Source organism: Ornithodoros turicata, chromosome 7, assembly GCF_037126465.1.
Source record: "Ornithodoros turicata isolate Travis chromosome 7, ASM3712646v1, whole genome shotgun sequence".
NCBI lineage: Eukaryota > Metazoa > Arthropoda > Arachnida > Ixodida > Argasidae > Ornithodoros > Ornithodoros turicata.
Genome location: NC_088207.1, coordinates 45,737,737 through 45,758,369, shown reverse-complemented (window position 1 = coordinate 45,758,369; position 20,633 = coordinate 45,737,737). Strand labels below are relative to the sequence as shown.

Here is a 20,633-nt window from a genome sequence, read left to right as displayed (position 1 = left end):
GCCACGGCCCTGTGTTTTGTGCTAGCACCACGCGTCAAAACCTCTTGTCCCAATGCCTGACTTGGGAGTGCAATGGCCCGAGTACTTTAACAACATTAAAGTGCCCGCTGTCCGATGCTGCCAACGTCGACTGCAAAAGGCGACGGGTTTCGCTGCGGCGTTCCCATGACAATGTGATGTGTTCCATAGATTTGTTGTTTCCGACCGTATCTTTTTCCTCTTCTTATATTCATTTACCAGATGAATGTTCTAGATGAACTCGAGCTTTCTGCCGTTCGTATCCAAACAGTTCCTTCCATGAATACGTTATTGCGACTTCCTGCCTCCGTCGCAAGAGCTCGAGAATTATGCAGCCTCCCGCGTCATGCTGTCTTTTTCTTTTTTATTGACGTTTAAATATTACAAAGTCCGCTTATATTTCTCCATTTCTAGCGTCGCGCTGACCATCCCATTTATGCATTCCACATGAAACGCAGTCGATATGAGAGATATTCGATATTACGTACCATATCTTTTCGTGAGGGAATCGTAATGATACCATTTATATGACGTAGTGGCCGAGATAGTTTTTTTTCTCTATCCCGCAGTAACATTGCCGAGAGAGAAACGGACTTCGCTGATAATATTGTCTCCGTGTGCGACCGCTTCGCCGACTGACAGCCACGTGATAGGAGAGAGTATATCAGGGAAAAGTATGGTGGACAAACATTGAGTAATAGAAGATAGTGCGCTTTTCGTTGTGGAACTCCGACACACGCAGGTGTCGAGAAGTCTCCATCGTTCTGGTTCATTCGGCTAACACGCATTATCGCCTCGTACCAGTTTAAACACGAAAGTACCGTTTAGAGTCAACTATACTCCGTACCCGTAGTGATATATATTCGTGCACATACATCAATAATTGGGGGTGCTTAAATAGTATCTTATCAATGGAGGACTTCATTTCGCCGAGTTGTGTAAAAAGAAAAAGAAAAACCGTTCAAACAAATCTCCGTAATATGTCCTCTCCCATGCACTGTGCCTTCCGGGAACGGAGATTATCCTCCAGCATCCGTTGCGCGAATATCGCAGCGTATATTGCTTCGTTGGTGCTGCAACAAATGAATGGTTTATGTGTGTGTGTGTATTGTTACGACAACCTCTCGGCATGTTGCTTATGTGTCGTCTTTTGTTGTCAGCCTTGTCTCACTGTTGTCGTATTCTGTGGCAGATGTGATCGTAGAGTGGCTATGAAGGCAGTCGCCATGGAAACCATCGATGACGCCGTGAGCCAGATCGGGGACGATCATCAACTCGTGCCGCTCCAGATCTTTGTGCCGGAACTCGTGCTCCAGGTCGGTTACTGCATGGATCTCCTCCTGTTTTGTTTGCCGTTCACCTTAGACCGAGTGGAGTTTTGTGCCTGTGTGAACGTACAACAATACATTGCTGAAGCGTTGTCACATGAGACAACGGTTGTACCCCCCACTCTTAATAATGAACTTCACCGCATAGCACGCTCCTCGCCAACCGTAGTCTCGAATGATATCGTTCTTTCCCGTGATTTGTTGAAAATGGAAGGCATACGACTTTTTTGTGTGACAATTATGAACGGCATAATTGTCACAAAAAGGCGTACGCCTCCAGTTTTCAACAAAGCAGTGCCGATAACGATATCATTCGAGATGACGGTTGGCGAGGAGCGTGCTATGCGGTGAAGTTCATTTTTAGTGCGCACTCTTGTAACAGAACTTCAGCACGTGACACACTGAGGGCCAAGCACTCTAGTTTTGTGTAGAGCGCGAGGCTTACGCCTTTTTTGTGACAATTAACATAACCCCATAAGTGTCACAAAAGGGCGTACGCCTCCCGTTTTCAACAGATCGGGGGAGAGAACGATGCCATTCGGCATTATGGTTGGCTATAGCAGCACATTGTTAGAGGAATCTCTTCTTTGGAAATGTCAATACATCGAACGTTGTTCATTGTTAAAAATGAACTTCACCGCGTAGCACGCTCCTAGCCACCCATCATCCCAAATGACAACGTTCTTTCCCCCGATTTGATGAAAACAGGGGGGCGTACGCCATTTTTGTGGCAATTATGAACGACATAATGCCAGAAAAATGTCGTACGCCTCCCGTTTTCATCAAATAAGGGGAGAGAACGTTATCATTCGGGATGATGGTTGGCTAGGAGCGTGCTACGCGGTGAAGTTCATTTTTAAGAGTGTTCCATCGAATAAGAAAGTACTGCTAGTAAGTGAGGAGATGGGTTCCTCAAGAATGATAACGTTTTAACTCACTAAAAATTGACATACTTCACTAGATATCCAGTTAGTGATTAGAGATTCGGTCAGTCTGTCACTTGACGAGACGCCCTTCGACGAAATGTGTGCAGAGGCATGTCATCACATGCCAGGAATAGATAGCTAACATGGCGAACGACAGGCAACGCTGCAATCGCAACATGCCACAATCACAGCCCAGAAAATCTTACCGGAACGACAAATTCAAAACCAGAGCACTGCGGAAGCCGCACAGCATTCGCCCCGCTTAAAAGATGCTCGTTTCTCACAGACTCGACGCGCTCTAGCGTCTCATTTACACACCTATCTCCGCCAGAAAACGTTGGCACTAAATACCATTGTTCGCGGCTGTCGTTCAAATAACGGGCTCTCTTCACTTCATCGGCAATTCTTCCCGTCTGGCGTGGAAACTACTTTGGAAAGGATCTCTCTATCGCGACAAAGACGCCCAAATCGCGTGACGGGCGTGACAGGTCGCGTGTGAACAGTGTCGAAATGCCACACCCTGCGGTCGCAGACACAAAAGGCTGGGGGCGGCTCGCTCGCAAGTTCCATACCCGGAAACCTGTCGTTGGTCAACCATGCTTCCTATATCTGGAACTGGAACAGTGAGCCGAAACACGGGAAGTGTTTGTGCTGTCTGTGTGAGCGTTCACGATCTGTTTGGAAAGCGTCTTTGTGAGAATGGTGTGAATGTGTGTGTGTCTGTAAACGGTGCGCAGCAACACAAAACGTGAAAAATTCGGTACCTTTATAGGGACATCGTTAACTAACGGCGAAACTCTTGTCGAAATGCTATTAAACTCTTGTTGAAAGACTTTTCATCTTTCGCGAAATCGTTAAATTATTTTGCGCTGTTACTGCGGTGGTTACATATTCTGCAGCGTTCCGCAAACAAAGTCTCACGATCACGTGACGATGGCGCTGTCACGTGACCCTATAACGTCGCGGACTGACTTACACGATTGTTCGGCCTACAAAGCTATCGCGTTGATACACAATAAAGAGGATGCACAGCGGCGTTAGTTGCCGCGTATATATCCTACGCCTTTTTCACAGAACGTAACGAGCAGATGGTCCTAAATTTCGCAGATTGATGCATGTCAAACCGAATCATCCTCAAATCTCCAGCACGGATATGGATATACATCCCTTACGAACGCTATGAAAGGTCTCCGATGCGTATCGAGTGTGTGCTACAGGTTTAAATTTAATGAGCTAACTAGCCCTTTGTATGGGAAGCTTCTCCGAATGCTTCAAGAACGCGCGGACGGTGGTAGCAGTCTTTGACGGCCGATGAGACGCAAATTACGGGCTGCCAGTATAGAAGGGCACCGTTGCAACTACAGGGTAGCGTTTCAAATGCGGCGGCGCGCATTTACTGACGGAAACCAAATTACACGCATTACAAAAAAGCGGAATACAGTGGCTAAAGTTGAAATACGCCGCTTATGATAGACGAATTCCATCATGCTCTTCCGGAGGGAGGGGAGGGTGGGTGGATGTTGTCAGTCATTAAATAACATATTTTCGTTTTTATTTTTGTGCTACCTACAGTCTCAAAAGAGAACTTCACCGCATAGCACGGTGTGCGCCAACCACTGCCACGAATTATAGGGGTATCGCTTTTGATTCGAGAGTGGTGGGCGTACGCCTTTTTGTGGCAATTTGGATATATGAAAATTGGCACAAAAGGGCGTACACCCCCCTCTCTCTTCGAATCAGAAGCGATAATCTTATCATTCTTGGCAACGGTTGGAGTCCAAAGTGCTATACGGTGAAGTTCTGTTTTTAGAGTGTACACTCTTAAAAATCAACTTCACCGCATAGCACGCTCCTAGCCAACCATAATATCGAATGATATCGTTATCTGTCCTGATTGGTTGAAAACGATTGGCGTACACATTTTTTTGTGACAGACGAACAGCATAAGTGTCACAAAAAAGGCGTACGCCTCCCGTTTTCAACAAATGAGGGCAGATAACGATATCATTCGAGATGATGGTTGACTAGGAGCGCGCTATGAGGTGAAGTTCATTTCTAAGAGCGTAGCATATACTAGCGCACACATAAGATGCCTTAACTAGAATGGTTTCTGTTTCGTGTGATTTCGTATTTGCAGATATGAAGGGACAACTCTCTTTCTCTTTCGATCTCTTTGCTTAACCTGCACTTCCGTTTCGTCATTGTCGTCGGAGCGACTGATCATTAACCCGAGACCTCGCTCCCACTGAGGGAGCCTGATGAACAAAGCTTGCCCAAGCAAGATTTGCTTTAGACAAAGCTTTTGAATATTGGAATGGCTCGTTAGCCAATACGACCGATACTTTACTGACGTCACTCAGTACCCCTCCGCCATCTACAGACATTCAGATCAATGATTAAGGGTACTGCGACACCTATACGCAACACTACTGGCGTTTAATTTGCGCGTGAAGAAAAGCCTTTCTGATCTGAGGAAGGCCGTAATTAGCGGAACGGCTACTGTGCTTCTTCTAAGCAGTCTGGTTTATTAAACATCGATCGATCCTTGCCGATAGGGCTCCGACAGAGCTCCGCTGAGCGCCCAGTAATATTGCTACGGGTTGCAACGTGGGCGTTCGAGCTTCCTGCGGGACAACGCCATTAGTAAACCTAACCCAGACGGCGGTGGCAATAACTCATGAGCCGCTGTGTTCATTGCGTTCCGGGCGACGACAGCGAATATTTATTTTGTGAGAGATAAGCACAAATAAATATGAAAGGAGGTAAATAAATCAGTTTCCACGTTACCGCAATTAACGAGATAAAACGCCGTTCCGGCCGAGCACACATCGGAAGAGCGGGAATGTGCACTGGTTCTCAGAAGCACGTGGCCTCTCCCACGGATGGTACCCGCAGGGGCCGGCAGCTTCACTGATGGAGCGGCCTGTCGTTTTTTGTCACAGCTGTATCAGTTTTTTGTGTTTGTGGATGCGACTTCCTTTTTGACTCACACTGTTTACAAGGCAGCCATCAACCTTCTAGCTGTAGATGTGTCATAAACGTACATTGCGCTTCTCAACGCACTTTTTTTTCTGTTTTCTCTTACAGAAGTGTTTTCACGTGAATCGTGAAGAGCTAATATGGGACATCAAACAACAGATACTCTCGTCTCTGCCTAAGGTAAGACGTGTTTGATGTCTCACGCGGTCTGAGTTATTCTTTTCATTCTTTTTTGTCTCGTAGGAACTAAAAGAGAGCTTCAACTATGGGCTGTACTGCCCTCCGGTGAACGGGAAGGCCGGCAAGTTTCTAGACGAAGAGCGACCCATAGCGGATTACCCTCTAACAGACGCCGTTGCTTATTTAGAGGTAAGGTGGAATGGAGGGCGCATGTAAACGGAAGAAATGAAATGTGCACCTGTTTCAGCTTCGGTACAAGCGGCGCGTGTACAAGATGATGAACGTGGAAGAGAAGCAGATCAAGCAGTTGCACACGCGGGCCAACTTGCGTCGCATGTTGGAACACGTGGCAAACAACAACGTAGAGAAAGTCACCAAGCTCTGCTCCAGGGGGATTGATCCCAACTTCCACTGTCCAGACTCTGGAGGTAAAATTTATTAAAAGGCTATATCGAGGAGGTTTGTTAGGATACTAATGCTTGTAGATGCATGTCACAAAGGGGGGTGGGGCACTAGTTGTAGCATTGGGTTCGTTTACTGATAAGGAAATAGGGGGCAACGGGTACGTATGCTGCCCTTGTTAACAGACGCATCAAAAAGCCATGTGTAAAGTCGGCTTCTCCTTGTATGTCTGTGCACGGTAGTGAAGCGCACTTGCTGCATTGCTCAAGCTTCCTCCCTACCGCAATTACAATAGATATTGAGTTGAAATCACATGAAAATCTCGCGAATGGTAAGCCAAACAGGCACGTTCTCATAGGGACGGCCTCATGTCGTCACACTGACGTTGCGTGTACATCACTCTGTGCGGGAATTTTGAACAATGTGAGTTCCAGTGATGGACGATAATAAATTATGGTCGGCTATAAAATAAATATTAGTCGGCTTAAAATGAAGCAGTGACTCGGTAAGTTATGAAATGTGTTTCACACGGCAATAAAAACCTACGAATTGGTGCTTGAAGGGCGAAGTATGCATTTGAACACTCATGGCAAATCATTTGACTAATCCTGACATGCTTGAATTTTGCCAACGGCTCAACACACGAGAAAGATCAGATCACGAAGTTCCGACATTTTGCTGCCACTTGTACATTTGGAGCCTAAAAGCGGCCGGTCTTACTGTCGAAGGAGACAATTTCTTAAGACAAATGCGCACTAATCTTGATGTATATGTGCAACAGAGACACCGCTGACGCTAGCGTCGGGGCTTAAGAATCCAACGAAGGTGATCATCGCGCTGGTGAACGGCGGAGCCCTGCTGGATTTCCGCACCAAGGACGGTCGGACAGCACTGCATAGAGCGGTGGAGAAAAACAACCTGGAAGCTCTCAAGACCCTACTGGACCTTGGGGCGTCCCCCAACTACAAGGACGCTCGAGGGCTTACACCGTTGTACTACACCGTCGTGTATAATGCTGATCCGCAGCTCACGGAACTCCTGCTTCACGACCACGCTCAGCCGGGCACTGCGGATCCACAGGTACACCGTCCATCAGTGCCCCGTCTTGTTCACTACACAATAACTTGTGGACAGAAAATAAATAAAAAAAAACTAGAATGTTCACAATAGCAACTCCCGTTATGCAGAGAGGTTATGGGGAAGTCATGTAAGTTAGGATTTTGTGAAGCGTTCATCATGTGCTATGAGTTTGAGGAGAACGAGTGGTGCCGGAGTGCACTTTCATCAGTGGGAAGGAACCTTACGTTGTAAAAGATGTTGTTGTAGGGGTTTTATCTGTCAAGGTGGTACCACCATTACACTAATAGGGGCGACATAGATTATTGCCGAAGGAAATGCAGATAACCATAAAAGCCCACTCAGGGAAAGGTAGCGGAATCTTTTTCGTTTCCGTTACCACCTCCGTTACTGGCCCTTGTTTGTTTCTGTTTCAGTTTCGGTTACCACCATTGCTGCTTTCGTTTCCGTTACGTTTCCGTTTCTGTTTTCGGTACCGCCCTACCTCCAGCTTTTTGTTTTCCTTCTTTCCTTTCTTTCCTCTTTTTTTTTTTTTTTTTAAGACCATTGAGACCGTGACAAAAGTTAATCCCTCTACGTTCTGAAGTCTATTTTGAGGGCTCCAGGGATACATGCATACTAGAGACAACCTTTATTCAAAATACACATATAGGTACGTGATTTCTGTGAAGAGCTAATATGAACATGGTTTCCAGGAATGTTACTCACGCTTGCAACTTCCAGGTCACCATGAGCGAATACGAAGTATGCTTCTTCTGTTTACTGTGTACTACTTACTTATATGCTCCAGTTTGATAGTTCATTTTAGTTTTAGTTTTTCAGTTAATTTTAGTTTACTTCATTGAGGCTTATTTCATAAATTTATCTACATGATATTGTGAAGAATTGCAATAATTCGGGTCCTGCGATACTCGAATTATTACCGTAATTCATTGTCGTGTCCGTTTCTGTTTAAGCTATTCTAACTGTGCGATATCCGTTTTCGTTTCTGTCACCGTTACCTGCTATATTTCCGGTATAATACCCCGTTTCCGTTTCTGTTACCTTTCCCTGCGCCCACTGTACCGGAAGGGTACTGTTGATCGTGGATAAAAAAAGGCCTCTCGCATAACGGTCTCGCTCCGAGTTTGATGCTTTGAAGTGACTAAGAATATAAAGAAATCAGATAATGAGTAACAAGATATCAGTGGTCTCACGAAGGCAGCGTGAGAAAGCCTTCGGTCACATCAGATCCAGAACATTAGCAGCTGTGACAACACACGAATGGAACGCACATAGAAATGTACAATGAGCTCGTGGCATCTAGGCAAGCACTTCATGATGATCTCTTCCATATGGCGGGTTTCGTGTTGCAGCACCAGTAGTATCCCCTTTGATATAGCTCGATTTTTGATTGGATGTTGGTGCGGGGTTCTTGTGACAGGGTTGGCAAGAGGTCCACCAGGCGTGTAAGCATGGCCTGGTTCAACATCTGGAACACCTGCTGTTCTACGGGGCGGACATGAACGCACGCAATGCCAGCGGCAACACGCCCTTGCATGTGTGTGCCGTCAACGACCAGGAGAGCTGTGCAAGGGTGCTGTTGTTCAGGGGAGCCGATCCGGCAGCCCTCAACTTCGCCAACCAGAACCCTTACCAGGTCGCCGTCATCGCAGGAAACCTCGCCCTCGCCGATGTCATCAAAAATCACCGCCCTGAGGACGTGGGTTAGTGCGAATACGTCAATGATGTGCTCTAGATGCTGCTTCGTATTCCTGTAAAGTGCGTTTACCACACGCCATTGTCAAACGTTTACAGCGTTCACGGAAATTTCAGGAGTTTCTGCACTCTAAAAACAGAACTTTGCCACAAGGCACACTCTTATCCAATAACCATCCCGAATGACATCGTTCTGCCCCCTGATTGGTTAAAAACGGGAGGCGTACGCCTTTTTGGAACACTTATGGAGTTCCAAAAAAGGCGTACGCCCCACGCTTTTCACAAATTGGGGGTGATAAAGGTATCATTCTGTGCAATGGTTCGCCTTCACCGTGCTATGTGGTGAAGTTACGTTGTGAGCTATGTGAACTGTTTTATGGCTACAGAATTAAGTTGATGGTACGTAGGCGAGACCCAACCTGTACTAATCTTAACACGAACTTCACCACATAGCACGCTCCTAGCCAACCATCATCCCGAGTGACGTCGTTCTTTCCCTTGATTTGCTGAAAATGGGGGGCGTACGCCATTATTGTGGCATTATGCAGTTCACATTTGCCACAGAAATGGCGTACGCCCCCCGTTTTCATCAAATCAAGGGAACGAACGTTGTCATTCGGGATGATGGCTGGCTAGGAGCGTGCTATGCGGTGAATATCTGTCTTTAGAGTGTACGAGTGATCGGGTTGTAGCTTCTGATTCGAAGACAGAGGGAGTCGTACGCCTCTTTGTGTCAACTGTCATATATCTAAATTGACAAAAAAAGGCGTACGCCTCCCTCTATCTCCGCATCAGAAGCGACAACCCTATCATTCGTAGCAATGGCTGGAGCAAAGCGTGCTATGCGGTGAAGTTATGTTTTTACAGTGTAGGAGGTGCTGTGCGGTGGAGCTCTGTTTTAAGAGTGTACGATGAACTGTCCTATGAATACAATGGGTGCGTAAAGTAGGTGCTACGGTGCACAGGAGTGCGTGCCATGCGCTTAACGGGCGGAGCATATCCCAGAGCGCGCCTTTTGGAGTGTGCTAAAAACAAAGGTCTCGCACTCCGAATCTTTTTCAGAGCGCAGTGCCAACACCACCTAGATAGAGAAAGCCTGCTTAATCGTCGATGTGACGTAACAATTAAGAGTCAGCCAATCAGGATCGTGTTTTCACGGCGGTAGCCAATCACGAACGAACTTTCAGCGGTCGTAGCCACGGAGACGAACCACTGTCGTCTGCGAGCAGTGATTGAACGTCCCCGCGTACTAGACGGGAAAACTTTAAAACAAAGCGCAAGAGGGTCCCATATCTTTCTCAAGACCAATTTTCTGGAAAGCGTGTTGCACTTTCTGTCTGCAGATTTATATGTCTGCAGCACACGGCATTAAAAACCTACGTAAGTCTACAGGTTCCAAGTCAGCTGCAATCATATGCGAGCTCTTGAATTCTCAGAACGGCGATTCGCAGTTGCGGACGAATTCTGACTTTATATGTTCACGTAGCGAAGGAGGGAGAGGAGGCAATAAGCAGGCCTTCTGTAGCTAGGTGGCGTTGGCAGTGCACGGATCATGAAACGTGACGTAAGGAGTGACGAACTTCCTTCGCTGGTGGTTTGGCGCGCTTCTGCTTTTGGCTTCAACTTTCAACACTAGCGGAAGGAAACCATCACGTGATGCAGAGTGGAGCATTTGGAGCATTGAGTCCTGTGCGCATTCGCTGCACCGTTAATTTGCCGCTCCGGAGTGTGGCGCTCTGTGTGCTGAACCAAATGCCCTGGTGCATGGGGACCAAATGCGAGTGCGATCGGGAACTACGAAAAAATATTGTTGGGGAATGGTGTTCTTTACCCATTCCAGTAGCAGTACTCCCTGGTACAGCTTGAAACACACTTAGCAATGTTTCATCAGTCGTGTTGATTAGGTTGTTTCCAGACATGTGTCACTTCAGAGGGCAACAACAATGCTCGCCATCGCTAGCATGAACTACCCTCTAACGGGAGTGGCGTATCCCAGACCTTCTCTCTGTTTACTTATCGTCCTCGTGCACCGCTAGAGCAGCGTTGCTCCATCTCCGACTGATGAAACAGCGTTGTTGTTACGTATGCTTAGAGCTGTACATTCCTATTCTTTCTTTCTTTCGGAGCTGTTAGGGCAGGAGGAAGCAGGTACTTCGAACACAACGCCAAGGAGTGAACCATAGCAAGACATTCTTTGCGGGGATGTGTAATTTTATAGTTACCTTTGTGGAATAGTTCAAGAGTACAGGAAAGGGGTGGTCAAATGGTCAAAAGGTACAGGGAAGTGTTCCCACCTTTAGATTAACTATATGTAGTTTAGCTAATGGCCATTACTGGATTGCGCACTGTTCACCAATTACGGTACCTGACGCATCACTTGACGACGCTGACGGCAAACCTTTTGCCCTTCTAGTACCATATCGGGAGCCACCGCAGTACAACCCCCGGCGCCGTGCGAGCAGCGCGGCCCTTAGCCGGACCCACAGCGACCCCCGGCTGGAACTTGTGGTGCTCGGGGCCAAGCCGCCCTCCCCGTGCCCTTCAAATCGCTCCCTGCCGCCTTTCTCGTCGTCTTCTACAATCTCGGAGGCCTCCTCTACGGGTTCTTCCTCCACCACCACTACCACCACGACCACAACCCATGGAGGAACCAACGCTGCAGAGGACAGCGAGGGAAGCTGCGGCACATCCACTAGTGCTACCACAGGTCTGTACCATCCCAACTAAATGCAACGTCTAAACGGTGTTGTATAATGCAGACAAAAGCGCAACAAGCGACTCGTCTGGGGTATGCACCAGCAACAGTGGAGCTAGCTGCGACTCGGGCACAGAGAACTCGGACTCCCCTGAGGTCATCATAGTTGGTACGACATGTGTCTGCGTCACGGAATACCAAAGTCCACTCACCGGACACCTGGCACTCAACTGTGGTGATATCGTCCAAGGTAGAAGAAGGCTTCTCGTTGTCTCATGTCTAACATGGCTCACAGCTGGGGGACTATTATGTTGCAGTGACCCAAGTAAGCGACACAGGGATGATCGAGGGCCGTACGCGCGACGGACGACAAGGGCTTTTCCCTATTGCCGCCGTGCAAGAGGTAAAGCTGCGGCCGGGGCCCTCGAATCAGGGCCGTGTCAAGGGCCGCCGCGAGATGCACGCTTCTGGGGTCACCACGCTGCCCCGCCGCTGGAGGATGTAAGCATGACCACGCTTGCATTAATCAGTGTAGGTCCGTTAAAATGGACGATCTGCCTCGTTGTATGAAGGCTTGTGAAAAAGCTTCGCTTGTAGACTGCATCTTGCTTGACATTATTTTAGCGTTAGGGGTATACCTTGCCGTCTTACGGAATAGACCTCTCCCTGGTTGTAAACAAATGACGTGATAGTGTTCGACAGCGCCACCAATTTGGTAGAGTTGAACTACGCTCGAAGCTAGGGCGAACAAGGTCGCGCCCGAAAGCCACGGTCTTGTGGGGATTACGATGGTCCCTGAAAGGGATGCGACCTTGGGTCCTACTTTTCTTTCGATAGGAGGCAGCAAACAAGTGCCTATTCGTGGAACCCAGCCCTCCCCTTCCGATTTGTTTCGGTTTCAGTCTGTCTACCCACGTCATGATGACGTTTCTCGGGTAGAGGTCTATTGTGCTTGGCCAGAAAGGGTGTCATTCCAAAAGTAGCCCCGTAAGTTAACTACGAGTATAAAACAGATCAGACGTTTTGAATGTGTAGTGACTGCTCTCACACAGTGATACAACGTGAGCATGACGAGCAATATTCTCGTCACGTGACTGTGCCTGAATACCTTGATTTCTCATGATCTGCGTACGCTCATTGCAGGTATGGCGAACCGCGAACGGTGATTCTTCACAAAAGTAAAAAAGGATTTGGGTTTGTTCTTCGAGGTGCCAAAGGTGAGATACAGCTAGCATCGTCACGAAATGCACGCTTCCCCGATGGAATTAATGCAGACACTTCTTCTTTTGTGTGCTTGATAGCTTTTGGGAATAACAAGCCTACGCCGCGGCTAACCTTTCCCTTCTCTTTTTTACTTTGTATTAAACATATCCGCCCCCCCCCCCACTTCTTGGCATATCTGCATGATGACTCATGCTCAACGACAAACCATTCGGCTGCCTTATTAGACGAATGGAGCCCAGAGATATAGTCAGCCATTCCAAATTTATATAGCGATTGCATTTGCGCAGCCACAAGTCCACTGATGGAGCGGCAACCAACGGAAAACTGGCCAAGCCTGCAGTATCTGGATGATGTGGACATAGGAGGCGTGGCTGATCTGGCAGGGCTCAGGAAGGGAGACTTTCTACTTGAGGTACGCCCCAACACGGGATGGTGTCAATTTTGTACGCCAACTTTTGCTGAATATATGTTTCGCAGATCAACGGCCAGGATGTATCACAGGCATCTCACGAACACGTGGTGTCGGTGATCCGTCAGTCAGGTGACCTAGTGGCTATGACGGTGGTGTCGGTGGTGAGCCTTGGAGGAGTCGAGAGTCCACCCCAGGGAGGCTCTGAGAGCTCGGAGCACTGCGGCAGCACGTACCGGCAATGTGCCACGCTGCCTCGTAAGCTGTCGGCCAAGAAGGCCCCAGCTCCTCCCAAGAGGGATCCACGCACTACGCTCTCCGTGGGAAGGGCTAGGGCTCGCTCCATGGTAGCAGGACTCACTGAAATTGGTATGTTCCCAGCTTAATGTGTTCCCTTGTCGCCCTCCCACTGTGACTGTGGCAACGAGAGATACAGGCATTGTAACTGTTGTCATCACATGCAACAGTTGGAGAATTACTATTCCGGAATGTGTAGAATACCACGACAGTAACCATGCTGCATATTCTGCATTATAATGTTCAAAATTTGCGTACTGCGATAACTACGAGGGTCATTCAAATGAGAACCGGAAATGCATTCGAACTAACTGCGTATGTGGGTGAGGTTACATGCATCTACTTTTCAACACAGTCACCCTAAAGATGTTAATGCACTTGCTCGAATGTAAAGACCCCGGTGCACCTAGTGGCTTGAATGTCTTACTGCTCAAACCATTCTCGAACTTCATAGCCCACTCGTACACTTGGCTATGAGGCACGCATGACGAACCGTACCGCATTGTCAACCGATAGTAAATTTCCAGAGGCTTCTCGTCTTTCGTGGTGCGAAATTTGGTGACAGAACGCTCTAGTGTCCACTGGGTGCCTTCAAACATATGTATTCATACGTTTGCGGTACTCGCATGAATCGCCCTCGTACTCAAGATTTCTTTTATTAATGTCTTTCTTTATCATTCCATCAATACTATTCGATATACGAACGTAACGTATGTAACAACATTGAATATTCTGTATTGAATATGCATATGAAGTCATAGCAATTCAGAAATGTTGTGTTTTACACCATTTTCTCATACTACTTGCGAATACTTACACATTTCTGTTGCTCCTTTGTGCAGAAGTCCTGGATAAGTCCCTAAACGAGTACGATTCCGAAGGCCGTTCTACGAAAAGCAGCTCAATTGAAAGCATCCCTAAGAATGGCGCACCTGCGCCTGCCAGCGCCACGACGACAGTAGAGAACGTACCTAGCACACAATCCTCTGAGACGCCTCGTACAGCGTCCATTCGATCGCGACCCAGCTCCCGGCGAATGACGGCCGCCGAGTTGGAAGCCTTTCTCACTCGGCAGAGCACGGAACAGTCAGCAGCGGGTACTCCGCGGGTCTACGGCAGCGTCGCTGCAATGAAGCGGTCTCGCGCAAGAGCACCGAGGCCAGCAGAGGGCATGAAGGACTCTCACAGCGTCCCAGACTTGAACGCGACCGAGTTTGCACTCGACAAACGGCGAAGCAGAAGTCAGGACGACCTCGCCCTAGCGTTAGAGTCTTACCAGGACTCCTGGCGCTCGATTGAAGACATTTACGCTCGCGTACAGCAGAACAGCAACCGCCAGTCGCAGATCTACGCGGAGACTCTTCCGCTGACCAAGAAAGAGAAAGCTAGTCATCCTGTTCGTTGCCCTCCTCCTAGCCATCCACCGCCCCCTCCTCCTGTGGGTCAGGTGGTCAAAGTAGATGTCTCACAATCTATAGGAGACTACGCGAATGTGGACGGAGTTGCTTCAGGGGACTCAAAGGTGATGTCAAGTTTCCGACCAGGTGATAGTGCTAAGCTCTATGCTTCGCCAGAGTCGGTGGTCACTGTTGGGTACAAAGCACCATCGGATTACCAGCGCGGAAGCATGACGCAGCCACGACCTAGTAGGACGCCAACTCCAGGTTCGAGTTCCAGGTCTCACTCACTTCCTCCGCGAATACCAAACAGGACATCGTCTATGGAACCCACGACGACCGAAGCATCTCGAGAGAACGTTGTGTATTCAACCTTCAGGGTTGTACAGCCGACGCCGACGGATGCTTCCATGCGGTCATTGAGAGGCAAGAAGCTGAGAGCACCTCCATCAACACAGGCGACTACAGCGTTCCAGGATGAATCACGTGAATCTGAGCCATATATTCCAGAACCGGACTACGACAGTACAGATGAGGAATCCAGCATGCCACGGTCTTCAGTAGATCATGCTGGGGCTCTCGGTACCTTCAAGGCTACTGGCTCGCCAGCACAGTCTGCACAAAATTCGGTTTCGGAAGAATTGTCGAAGAAAGACGTCATCACCTCTCCCCACTCAAAGACTGCTAAGGCGGAACCAACGACACAACAGACTTCTCAGGAAAAGCCTCTAAGTCAACTGGAACCGACAGAAGCGAAAACAGGAAGGGTTGAGGCACCAAGCAACAAGAAAGAGGAAATTGAACACAGAAGGCCTCAGCACTACGCTCAGACATCATCGCGGGGTGAAACTATTGTACACATCAAGCGCGATCCACTTGAAAGTGAGAAGCTAGTCTTGGAAGTCTCAACTGGGTCCGTCAAGGAGAACATATCTGCCTTTGAGAAGAGGAGTGTTGGGGGTCCACAGAAGAGCAGTAAGCAGCGTAGACAACAAAACATTGATGAACCGCTGCACATGACGCAAGACGATGCCTCTCTGAGGACCTCTAAATCATGTCCCAAAGATTTCATTCAAGATGAGATGGAGAACAGTTCCAGCGGAGTGTCGTCCGACGTGGAGACGCAGAACGAGCGGCACGAGTCGAGCGCTTATGACCAGGCCTCACTTGTGGCGAAGCGACTCAGCGCCTACTACTTCCAGCGACAGCAGTCCGCCGAGGACATGGTTCCTCCTTCTGTTACCGCGTCTGCTGCAACCCTCGAAGCTCTCAACCGGCGCAATATTCGCACTCCTATGGGGCACGGAACTGCCCCACGTCCGAGCGGACACCACCCACTCCCTCCGTCAGCCACGGCGTCCCTTCGACGACCCCAGGAGAAGGCTCAATCTCCTATAATCGTCGGTGGGATACCGAAAAAAACGCTCAAGATCCGCCTGGATCAGAAAGTTCACGCGACACGTCGCGACACTGCGAGTCGCGCAGTCGCGGATGCCGAATGCTCCAGCCTGCGCCGTAGTATCGATGAGAGCCTGCAGTTTATCCGACTGCAGGTCGACTCCCTTGGGCTTTCCTCCGTCAACGAAGCAGAGCCACTGACGGACCTCGTCCCTCCCCCTCCAGAATTTTCCACCAGATCGCAGCCGCACGTTCCACCAGCTGAACCCATTGCTCCACCTCCAGAGTTCTCGGACGAATGCCGGAGGACCGAGCCTCCGCGCCAACCGTCAGCCTGCCACTATAGTCATCACGCCGGATATTATCGCATGAACGGCTCGCCCCAACACGCGGCCACTTTGCGACCGACATCGACGATGCCACACCATCGTGGTGGGTACGACACGGCAGCTGCCATGCAGGCGTACCGACCAGGCTACGGTACTGTGGGGCGGAAGCCCGATCCTCACGTGCTGGTCGTCCCGGTCGAGCGGCAAGCCGGTGACCTGGCTCGGCTCAAGTCCGTCCAGCGAGAATTCCGGCAAAAGCCGCTCATGGAGTGGAGTGCGCGGGATGTGAGCGACTGGCTGGAGAGTCTCTTCCTGCAGGAGTACCGGCCCCGCTTCGTTGAGGCGGGCATCACGGGAGTGAAGCTGGCAAACATGGACTCTAACGATTTCATGGGCCTCGGCGTCAAGCAAGTGGGCCACCGGCTCAACATGGAGCGCTCGCTAAGGCGCTACATGAAGTAATGGCGCGAACAAGCGGCTATGTACAAAGCTTCCTTTCTGGATGCCTACAACGTGCGCGCACTGGGGATCGCGTTTTAACTTCGTAGTCATAAAGTTATAACGCGAGTTTCTGGCGACATCACCACAGCTTACCGTCAGCTTAGGGCGTGTTTTTGAGACCAAAAGAAGAATGAGGCGTTCTTGGTTGGTATCCAGGGGTCTTCACTCTGCTCCCGTTTACACATCAGGGCGCTTTCCCGACTTCGAAACACCTTCATTGCCATTGTTTACAGTGCCATTCAGAGGTAGTAAGAAAATATGTATTTATAACGATCGAACATTTTAGTTGGACATTTGTCCTTTCCTAGTGGCCTGCTTAAACCCAGGTGATACATTATTAACACAGTAGGGTCGTATAACCTCAGCTGAGTCTTGAGATGTATTTGTACATATGTAGTTTCTTGTGCTAAATGGGAGCATTAGAGGTTCTAGATAATTGTAATCACATGTATGTGGGAAACAGAAAGGCAGCTTGACATGTTGGCAGCCTGCATGCGGGTTCACCAGTGGCGTTGTTTCCCATCGTCTGTTCTAGTACCAGAACCTGCATAAAGCTCAAAGATTCTCATTCCTACAATGTCGTTGTTCGCTCAAAGCGGATATAAAAGTCACTGTAGCGCTATCGACATTTTTTAAAAATAAGTGTACGCCTTTGTCACCACCGCGCACTTCCTTTGCTGGTCACCAATTCTATTATGGTTCCTTACCACACCTTGCCCTCACATTATTTCCTTGCTTTGTTCTTTCTGGCAGTGGGAGCCTGCAACTTGACGCATATTGTAGTTGACTTGAATCTTGAATTTTCTGCAACGAGTCGTATGTAAGCTATTTTCTTTTTCCCTAATTCAGATCTGTTTTTCTTATACGGCAACTTTCGTTACTTTCGCTTTATGTTAGGTTGCCGCTACGATTTAGAGCACATACCCACGAAAGATAAACTTCGAATACGAGTGACACAAAGTTTGTAATTTCAGGAGTTCCGTGAAAGCCGAGACTACATCTGTTCCAGGTTTTAAGTTCAGTGCCGATGGACCTCTTCCCTAATTCGAAATGCCGAGGGTCATTCCGTGTGCATTGAACGAGTGGCCCTTTTTGCGCGGGTGATTCACACACCGACGACGCCCCTGCCGTGTACTCGCACGAGCAGCCTTCCCCAGGACACACCAGCGACAGATACGAAGAACTTAGTAGCTTTTTGCCGCCACGTAAGCGCGAGAGCTCAACGTCATGTCTATTCGTGCACTGCTAACCGTGGGGGATATCATGCTGCTCAGCCACAAGATATTTCATAGTAGACGACAGGAGAAGACACAGTGTCGTCTGCTAACTGCGCGGTATCCGGCACTGTTCGAATGCTGAACATAACACGTGGCGGAACATCTGCCCAGTGAGCTTTTTTTTTTTTTGCTTTTTCTTCCACTAGAATATTCCCTGGGGATGTCGCTCGTACGAATATATTGGAATACGAGGAGAGGTAGGCTGGCCCAGGTGAATGGGTACAGCAAGAGCTCGTCCCGCGCAGTTCCAAGTCTAGTATTGAGATTCAGTGCTAAAAGACCTGCTTTCGTCACGCCGCACGATAGGCTCCGACAAGCTCTGACAAGTTCACTGAAGATCCGCTAGGCTGTCAGAAAAAGATTAGGAAAGATACCCATTGGTCAATAACGATTCCAACTACCAAGTTGCAGAGAACCTCCATATGCTGATTTATACGGTACTGAAAGTAACGAGCATGTCTTTCAGTTCAGCCACGTGGATCAGTTATCTGCTGCGGGCAATCATGGTATCGTGCTGATAAAACACGTTGTAGTCGTGCTCTATCGAAACAACATGACTCACCTTTGACCGTTAGTAACTGGCAAGGATAAAGGTTCCTTACATCAGGCACTGCTCACCAAGCTTGCCGCTTTATATTCGTTGAAATATATCGGAAGTTTAAAGATAGTCTGCCACTGTAATGCATTCACCATACCGAATAACTCGGCATCTAGGGTTTATTCACATGACGTCATCCGCAGGAGAGCGCCACTGTTGCTAGCAGATTTGCCGCCGTGATGTAGGTCTGGTCCATGCCTTCAAGCACTTCGCATTCACAGTATATTTGATGTTTCAGAGTTACTGTACTGTGTGAATATTATTAATGCGTTAGCATTAGAGTCCTCGCTACGAAAGAATCGCGGTGTGGCCTGTCTGTAGCCACGGAGCGGGGCGCATGCGCGGTGAGTGGAGAGGGAAGGAGAGGGCGCGTGGAGAGCGCGACGCGACGCCTCGGCAGTGCAGCTGTGATGGTCGACATGTTCAGACGTGTCTGCGTGGGCGCGCCATGGGTTATGAAAGCTGTGCGAAGGAGCGGCGGCAAAAGAAGGCCGAGGCTTTGAGGCAGCGCCTCGAAGCTGAATCGGAGGAAGCCCGAAAGTCTCGTTTGGCTCCGGATGCTGTCTTGCGTTAGCGTTGTGTAGGCTCGTGTGAAGGGTCGTTGAACGGTTGTGTAGCGTTGTGAAGGGGAGTTCCCATAGGGTTTTCCAGTTTTAATGCTAACGCATTTCCGTCGGATCCACCAATGGATCGACCATGATGTTCTTTTTTCTTTTTGTACCACAATCCAAGTAATCTCTATGTTTTAAACGTTAATAGTCCTGCAAAAAGCACATGGCAGTGAACGAAAACCGGAACCAAACTTCGAGGGACCTACATCATGGCGGCGAGTTCGCCTTTTCGAAGCCAGTGCTCTCTGGGAGGGATGACGTCAGTTAATCAACTCCCTATTCGGTTGCGTCTGCTGAGAAGTGTGTCTAATAAATCAATTTTGTACTCCGACTAACACACCATTTGCTTTCTCGTACACTCGGAGCTCCCGTAAATCAGCTTGCCCTCTTTTGATTATAACATTCAATTTCTTTCGTTACCTCATTGCTCATTACTTTCAGTACACTACGAACATTCAGTCTTTCCCCCCGAGATGGCAGTACAAATCACGCATTATACGATGATACTTGTCTGTAAATGTTCACAATTATTGTCCTGCTCTTCCACACCCGGATGAGCCACACTTTCGTATTTTTGAGAGCAGTTATAATATATCGAGTAAGTAAATTAGAAATTTAAAATGTATGTATCGCGATGACATCGCCATAGCCAGCCTTGACAACACCGAGGCTTGTATAGACCCCTCTTTGTCTTTGTATTTGCGTTCCTCTAAGCATTCATATATCGAATACCGTTGATGTTAAATGGGATAAATATACTATAGTTTTCTTTTAAATTCTATTTCATCTTCCCCAATACTCGATGCTTTTAATTTATATGACTGCTGTGCAATGGGTGATAGAACGAATGTATGTAAGCTTGCCTCGAGATAAGGATGATGATGATGATGATGATATGATAAACACATCTAAGGATTTCCTACGTTTAATCTATGACGTGCACGGAGATCAATGCCACAGTATGGACGTGGGACAAGGACATCGTAATTAATATATTTAACAACAATCCTCGCAAAAAGTCAACCTTTTCTCGACGGGCAAGCTTATGCGGATGTAATTTTACATGTAAAGCAGTATTAGTACACCGTTAAAAATGTTTTATTGTATGTGTATATGTCCGTATCATGAACTATCGCACTTTCGATGGAACCTTTAAATTTTGCTTGAGTGCTTGTGTATATATCATACGATCCTACCTGTACATAAATGATATGGTTGATATGAAGAAAGTGTGGGCAATGTCTCGTCTGAAGTTATTGCCGCATGGTCTGTGTATGCTGCACTGGACA

The 20,633-nt window shown here is 48.3% G+C and overlaps 1 protein-coding gene across 2 annotated transcripts in view; it reads left to right on the top strand.

The window, feature by feature from the left end:
- Window positions 1-20,576, top strand: part of LOC135401270 (SH3 and multiple ankyrin repeat domains protein 3-like) — a 94,772-nt gene extending 74,196 nt beyond the window's left edge. For both annotated transcript variants that reach the window (XM_064633555.1, XM_064633554.1), the window contains 13 exons: window positions 1,211-1,334; window positions 5,360-5,431; window positions 5,495-5,620; window positions 5,679-5,859; window positions 6,615-6,913; window positions 8,334-8,616; window positions 11,022-11,315; window positions 11,368-11,553; window positions 11,621-11,804; window positions 12,447-12,520; window positions 12,815-12,939; window positions 13,005-13,305; window positions 14,076-20,576. In XM_064633555.1, coding sequence (XP_064489625.1) covers window positions 1,230-1,334; window positions 5,360-5,431; window positions 5,495-5,620; window positions 5,679-5,859; window positions 6,615-6,913; window positions 8,334-8,616; window positions 11,022-11,315; window positions 11,368-11,553; window positions 11,621-11,804; window positions 12,447-12,520; window positions 12,815-12,939; window positions 13,005-13,305; window positions 14,076-16,819 — 4,974 coding nt within the window. In that variant the 5' untranslated portion in view covers window positions 1,211-1,229 and the 3' untranslated portion in view covers window positions 16,820-20,576. The remainder of the gene's footprint in view (window positions 1-1,210; window positions 1,335-5,359; window positions 5,432-5,494; window positions 5,621-5,678; window positions 5,860-6,614; window positions 6,914-8,333; window positions 8,617-11,021; window positions 11,316-11,367; window positions 11,554-11,620; window positions 11,805-12,446; window positions 12,521-12,814; window positions 12,940-13,004; window positions 13,306-14,075) is intronic.
- The last annotated feature ends 57 nt before the right edge of the window (window positions 20,577-20,633 follow it).